Below are 7,285 nucleotides of genomic sequence, written 5' to 3' on the forward strand. Positions count from 1 at the left end.
TTCATGCCTGTGAATTTCTGACGGATTGAATAAGTATGTTAAATAAGTTTAGCACATCACACACATTTACTATCTTTACAGTGCTCTGCATAGTTAGTTCTTAAATTACAGTCATATGACACTGGTTTTAAGAGACAGAAAAGTTACCACAATATCCTCAGTTCTGACCACTAGGCGCACATGACAATAAAAATCTGATCTTAAAAATGTACCACAAACTGTATCTTTAAGGTTTGTGGTTATTTTGTGTCTCTTTCTTCAGACAAGTGCAATGGTGGGACTTTCATTGACTTGTACTCCGGGGTTTGCTGTTTCATGATCCGTGGCGGAACAGCGTTGTCATGCATACAAATGTACTTAAATTGGTCAAACGTTATCCTCAGCAGGTTATAACGCTGAATGCACCGATATGATTAGGTATACACTTGGCTCATAGACCCGTATTTCGCCTCCATCACGAAATAAGATAACTGATCAGTCTGACTGTAAATTCTATCAGTTTTTAGGATTAAATGCTCGGGCATGGGTTTGAAACCTGCCAGAACACCTGCACATGTCAGAGACATAAACACGTTATCGCCCCCTAGCGCGGAAACGACAAATGACATACTTAGTTTCACTTTCCCCCCACGGTGTGTAAAGAGTGACGATCTTTGAAATTTACCAAGAGAAACCAGCATGAATCATTTGTAAGGTCAGTAATTATTTAATCCGAAAGAGATTCAAGATGCAGGGCAACGCTTAAAGTAACCTCGACGGTTGTGTGATAACCAGATTCAGTTGAGACGTGTCTGATTTATTTACTTCCTTGACACTCGACTCTGCAATGTGGCTTTTCCGCTCGCATTTAGATACCACTTCTGATTTGGTTGCTGTAAACACGCTCCTCCTTTGCATTTTGGCACTATAATTCAGGGTGTGTTTCTAAAACAACCTTGTTGTTTGAGATTATTCGAATATATGACGGATATGAATGCGCAACAGGTTTAGTAAGTTTCGCTTCCAGATACCTGGTTTATCATTAAAGAGCTGCAGACGAGTTAATGATCAGTAGGAAGACGGGGAAGTATTGGACGGTTCACTTACTTAGTGGTTGTCCTGTTTTTCTCAGTCATATCGATAAACATCAAAGAAGTGTAATTTATTTAACAGTACAGCAAATATGTCAGTGAGTGCCATCAAGGTAACTGAATGTCAATTGTAAAAAAGAAAAAAAACCCTCAGCCTGTTGTTGTTTTGCATAACCAGTCACAATTACTTCCTAAACATTTCTGGACAGAAAAAGCTTGATCAGTGATGATGGAAAATTTTTGATATGTGTGTGTATTTCATAGTAACCCCCAATAGAGGGTGTAAGATTATCAATGATGTCTTTCTTATCATTTGTAAGGGTGGGGTCCTTGCATGGCTTTCCCCGTATGTTAATAGTTTCATACAATGGTTCTATCTTTTGGCTTAATATCGTCACCATTGTGCTGCTTTTAACACTCTGCTTCTCTGCCATTTTTGTGTCTCTGTCTCACAGTGACTTTCAGTTTCTCCCTGAAACTACTGATTGTGTTTCTTCCAGCAGATGGCAGAGCCTGGTAGGACTGTGAGGGTGAGTGGTCTTCCCACAAACATTGAGGATGACAGGCTGAAAGACAAGTTGTCCGTCCACTTCTTACGAGCCAAGAATGGTGGAGGGGAAATAGATTCTGTTATCCTCATCAAGGCAACGCCTGCCTCAGCCCTCATCACCTTCGAGGACAGTGCAGGTCAGCGGGGTCAAGCTGTGTTTACATCTCTAAATTAGAGGTGTAGGGGGTGGGATTCTATTAAACACACTCTTTTATAAAAAATACTTTTAACTATATGATTATACTGTCTGTAATATCACCAGGTTTAACAATATCACAGAAAATGCCTCCTAACTTTCATCCTTTAAACCACAAATTGTAGCTGCATTTATTTACATAGTATTAGTAAGATATTGCACTATGTCTGCAGTCACCAGTGATTTACACTGAGCTGGAATGCTGGCATGCAAATCAGTGGTGCGGCCAATGGTAGAAACGCTTAGTCAGGATGCTTTACAGACTCTGATTGATTTCCCTCCATTGACCTCTCTTACACAGTGGCACAGAGAGTAATTCGACGCAGCTGGCACGTTCTTGAAGTGGATGGGAAGAAGTATAAACTTACTGCAGTGGAGCATTGTGAAAGCTTGGATCCAGACCAGGTATGTTAGCTACAATTTTGCAAAATATGGCAACGCATTTTGAATTGTATAGTAAAATTCACGAGTTTTGGCTGTTTTTGCTGTCATCTGCTGTTTAGATCATCTTAAATTTAAAAGCAACTGTTGACTGCAGCCGGCTTCCTGGCGGAGTCACCGCATTGACAAGCCTTCATAAGAGCCACTGTGACATCCAGATCAACTACACTGCTAACAAGGGATTCTGCACATTGCGTGGCTCCTACTCCAAAGTGCAGGCTGCCTTGGCACAACTACTTGGTCACCCAGGAGGTCCAGAGTCAGCAAACAACAGTCACTCAGATCAAGTTGACCCAAGTAGTTCCCAGTCTGCTCAGACATCACAGAAGCCTTGTACTCAAGTGTGTGAAGATCAGAGTAAAAAACCTAAACAGCAAAGAGAAAAAAATCACTTTAGCATTCTAACCGATGAGTACAACTTAAGTTCAGAAAGAGATCTTACTCCTGGTATTCATGGCTGGGAGGATACCAGACACACAGACAGTGCAGCTCTGCATCCCCCTGCCACATCTGTAGAGGACTCCTCTCTAATTGTGGATGCAGACATGTTCCACTATCTGCAAAAACACTGCAGCAAGGAATACCAGCATATCCTCAGTCAGTATGGTGTGGAGGTGATAGATGAGACAAATCAGGGCTTGACCACTTTGTTTTTCCATGGTGCAGAAACAGCAGTGATGGAGGACAGGAGAGAGCAGGAGCGCTTGAAGCTAGCAAGAAAGGCGATAAGCCAGCTTTACCAGGAGAATGAGAGTAAGATCCGTCGAGCCCAGCTCCCAAAAGCTATTCTGTCCCCCAGGGGAGGACTGCTAAGGGCACTGCAAAATTTAAGTGTCAGATTTCCCAAGCTTCTCCTGAACGAAGATGAGCAAAATATTTACATTATTGGGAGCAGCAGTGACGTGTCCGACGCCAAGGGCTCGCTTCTTCTGGACCTTGATGAAGTGACACATAAAAAGGAAGATGTGTATGATTTTGGGTCCTCATCAACCCATGCTGATAAGCAAAGAGTACCACACCCGATGCCCTCTCCTGTAGGATCCTTAGATCCTGAAAGGACAGATCAGATGGTGGGGTCAGAGGAGGATGAAATCAGAGCTGGAGGAGTCAAAAAGTATAAACTAGCTGCTCGGTTTAAAGACTCAGGCCTGCCTGCATTAGGCAGTCGACCAACTGACTTCACCTTTCGAGCAAACTCATCGCCCAGTCAGCAAACACGACTAGGGCCACTGCGAGGGCATGATGTGCTGGCAGAAAAAGCAGGGACTTCTGGTGAAGCAGTCTCCAGAGCAATACCCCAAAACACAGGAGGGGACATATTGTTTAAAACTGGATATTCGTTGCCTCCATTCACCTTAATGCAGAGTAAAACCTCTTCGAATACAGATATGACGGATACTCGACCCAAAAATTCAGCATCTCCTTTTAGCGCTCCTCATTTCAGTTCGTCAGGGAGCCCTGCTCTTCCACCTGCTGGGTCTGGATCCACCTTGAGACGAGCCAGTAGTTTCTCAGGAACACCTCAGCAGAAGGCTCAAGTTGTGGGTCAGAAAAACCAAGATGATTCCAGCCAGTCCACGGTCAGAACCAGGGCGAGGTCCTCTAGCTTCAGTAATCAGATGGGAGGGGACGGGCAGGAAGTCCATAATGCAGAGATTTCACTTTCCCGGGTGATGTGGCAGTACATAAAGGAAGCCTACTGCGCCCGAGTGGAAGACCTAACATCTGATGTCCAGATGAAAGAGAGCTACACAGAAGGTAGTCGGGATCTGATCGTTACTATAAGAGGGGCAGACTCATTTAGAGTGAGATCATGCCAGCAAAGTTTACAGAAGCTGGTTGACTCAGTGGGCTTAGACTTCTCTGTGCAGGAGCTGCGCTTGTCAGAGCTGGGTGTTACTGACACAAAAGATGAAACCTTACAGGCCTGTTGCTCTGAGATGAAGACCCGCTTCAAGAAGGTTATGGTTCAAATGTTGAAGAAGAGCTTATTTCTTCTTGGGCCACATCAGTTGTGCTCTCAGGTTGTTGCTACACTGCGGGAGGTGTTTTCAGGAGAAGCTGAACAGCATCTCTTCTCCAGCCCCTCTAACTTTTTAAGGAATTCACCTACTTCTTCACAAATGAATATGGATGAAAGCACTTGTCTGAATTTTAACGGTAATTCAAAGGTGGTGCTCGGGACCCAAACAGACAAAAGTGGGACGAGCCAGGAATGGAAAACAACCTACAGAAGGGACTTTTGTGAGAAGGAGGATGTTAACGGTCCTATTAGCCAGTCGTCTGTGAGGAAAGACTATGTCATTAAGGAGAAAGTGAAGATTGCAAGTATGGTGGAGATGGATGGACACAAGGCTGGCAATCAGTGCGTGAACAGAAATGATACAAGTACGAGTCCTGTGAATGGTATAGAGAAAGAGAGAACCATATGTGCTCCCCAGACAGACACTACAGGGCAGAACACTCAAGAGGAATCCAGGTCAGGTCAGGGAGGCTGGGTGAGCATCTGTGTGTGTGGGGAAAATGGGACAGCATTGATGAGGACAAAGTGTGGTGCAACCATGTGCCCAAAGTGCCTGGAAACAGTACATGCCAAATGCAAAGTTTGTCACGAGACGGAGCCGATGCAGCGAGGCATCCAGGGTGAAATGAAGAAATCTCGACTGGGCATCAGTTTACCAGGTCACAACAAGGACTGTGTTATCAAGATCACTTACCGTATCCCTGATGGTATCCAAGGGGTGAGTGGCTTACTTAAAACTTACTCTCAGTGACAGTTGTAGTTATATCTGATACAGCTTTTCACTTCATCTACCATGGTGACTTTTAAGCTGTCACCTCATTAGAGAGTGTTGATGAGACAAAAAGTAGTACCCGTTGGTTACTATGCCCCTTCACAGAAAGTAGTATCACTCTGTGCCAGACCTTGAATATATAGCTTTTATGTAAAGGGAAATTAAATCTCTATGTGTGGAATGCTCATTAGTAAGATACACTTATCATTTTTACTTGAGTTGTCGTTAACTCCTACAGGATGTCATGATTGAGTTAGCAAACGATAATGATACATGTTGGACTGGAAACTGATCATTTATTGTGGTGTGCAGAAGACAATACATTTTAGTTATGCAAGAAGTTAAGTCCCAGTTTTGCTTGCACACTTGCACTTGCACTCATTCATCCAATGAGATCTGCAAACATTAGACCATATAAGCTTGTTTATTGTCAAAAGACAAACTAGTTGCAGTTGCACCCCACATGGACGGTGCAGCTATTGTACTGAGTTATGATATAAAGCTATATTATGTTGAGTTTATGAAATGTAAGCTTTCATTTTGAATTTGCTTTTTCTAATTAGGAGGGTCACCCATCTCCTGGAAAACCATTTAAAGGCGGGGTATTTGACGCCTACCTCCCCGAATGCGAGAAGACAAAGAAGCTGCTGCCCAGGCTGATGAAAGCCTTCAGGCAGGGACTCACCTTCACAGTGACAGGCAACGACACAGAGGCCAGAGTCACCTGGGACTGCATCCCACACAAGACCAGCTTACAGGGAGGCAAAGCAGAGTGAGTGAACCCAGGCCGAATGTTGAACCGGGCTGCAGAACTAAAGGTCACAAATATAAGTCCACAGATCTGAGCTGAACGATTGTCTTTTCATTTCTTTCAGGAAAGGTTACCCAGACTCCACTTACCTGACGCGCTTATCGGAAGTCTTGAGTAATCATGGGATTGAGTAGCCATCAGCCAGGCCACACCAAAAATACATGGCAAAGAAGGAATTCTCATGTCAGTTTATGCATATTTTGTATATTTTTGTTTTGTGCCATTTGCACTACATTTATCTTTTGGTTGATATCAGCTTATTTTATTGTGTTGTAGATAGTCTATCATGTCTTCTGTATCCACACAGTAACTGAAATCTCTCTCAGATGATAGTTATGTCATTGCATTGCACTGAAACTGTGGATTTTTAAAATTAATTTAACTTGCCTTACTCTTCCTTTTTGAAAGGTGATTGATTCTCTAGAAGTGTTTAAATGACTCATCATCATTGTTTGCAGTTTTTCCCAAAGTATTCCTATTTTTTTTTTTCAATTCTTCAACCATGTAAAAAAGAAAAATGTATACTGCGTACTGTGCACTGTACTGTATGGATAGATATTTTGTATGGTCCAGTTTAAGAAAAACTGGCTTTTATTTGTAGAATATTTGTCAGTGTAATGAATTAAATTACTAAAGTCTGTCTTTACTCTTCCTTAGTTTTTAAATGGGCACAGAAATAAAAGAGCACATTTTCTGTTTCTTTTTTGTTATGCTTTTTTTTATTAGTCCTGGAAAACATGTAAGGCATATGGTAACATTACACACTGAAGCGTTACAAGCTCTAAAGGCCATGTGGACAACATGGCGTCACGCAGTAAACCCAGAGTCAAGCACAGAAGCAGCATCAATTCAAAGGGTTTAAAAACAGTTGAGAGGAGAGGTGTGTCTGGAACCAGCTAAAAAAAAAAAAAGTCAACGCATGGACGGACAGAGCGAAGGAGATCTAGAAATCAACTTGTCGGATATGCTTTGTAGAAAATTCCCAGTTGTGACAGAGCTCTAACAGCAGGCGTGTAGCGGGGATGGATGCGAAGCGAGTTTCTGAAGCATTCCCAGAGATAGGTCAGGATGTCTGATGGATGTACCAGCTGGCCGTGGCAGAACAGGAACTCAGGTGGCACAGGGAGCAGTGGAACAGCACTATCCTCCGTCATGACACACCGATACATGAAACTAACGGTGAGCTATATACACACCCACACACACACACACTCATGCTTTATTTTCTGGTTGACTAAACATGCATTTGAGAACTGTACATGACAAGCCCAAGCAGATTGCAACTAGCATCTCTGCAATACTTCTACAGATGCACAGCTGTCCAGTAAAAGTGACTGCTAAGGAAACAACAGCTGCAGGCAGATGTGGTTGTTTGGGTCCTCAGTGTGGATGTGGGACTCTGAATTGGAAAATAATCCACCG

The 7,285-nt window shown here is 43.0% G+C and overlaps 1 protein-coding gene across 2 annotated transcripts; it reads left to right on the top strand.

Moving 5' to 3' along the window:
* The first annotated feature begins 606 nt into the window (after positions 1-606).
* LOC140273771 (uncharacterized) lies at positions 607-6,560 on the top strand. 2 transcript variants are annotated; one of them, XM_072369432.1, is made up of 6 exons: positions 607-694; positions 1,574-1,757; positions 2,118-2,221; positions 2,320-4,998; positions 5,616-5,824; positions 5,928-6,560. In XM_072369432.1, the coding sequence occupies exons 2-6, from the start codon at positions 1,574-1,576 to the stop codon at positions 5,995-5,997; spliced, it is 3,246 nt and encodes a 1,081-aa protein (XP_072225533.1). In that variant the 5' UTR covers positions 607-694; the 3' UTR covers positions 5,998-6,560. The 2 variants fall into 2 exon arrangements, with proteins under 2 accessions (XP_072225533.1, XP_072225534.1); XM_072369433.1 differs by having other exon boundaries at positions 614-694; positions 1,571-1,757.
* Positions 6,561-7,285: the final 725 nt, after the last annotated feature.

The sequence above is a fragment of the Leuresthes tenuis genome, unplaced genomic scaffold (genome assembly GCF_036924035.1).
Source record: "Leuresthes tenuis unplaced genomic scaffold, fLeuTen1.0.hap1 SCAF_17, whole genome shotgun sequence".
In the NCBI taxonomy this organism is placed as follows: Eukaryota; Metazoa; Chordata; class Actinopteri; order Atheriniformes; family Atherinopsidae; genus Leuresthes; species Leuresthes tenuis.

Bases quoted from the DNA above. Each gene is read 5' to 3' on its own strand.
- LOC140273771 (XM_072369432.1), top strand. From the start codon at position 1,574: ATGGCAGAGCCTGGTAGGACTGTGAGGGTGAGTGGTCTTCCCACAAAC. The intron at 4,999-5,615 runs GTGAGTGGCTTA...TTTTCTAATTAG, and splicing joins TCCCTGATGGTATCCAAGGG to GAGGGTCACCCATCTCCTGG. The intron at 5,825-5,927 runs GTGAGTGAACCC...CATTTCTTTCAG, and splicing joins TTACAGGGAGGCAAAGCAGA to GAAAGGTTACCCAGACTCCA.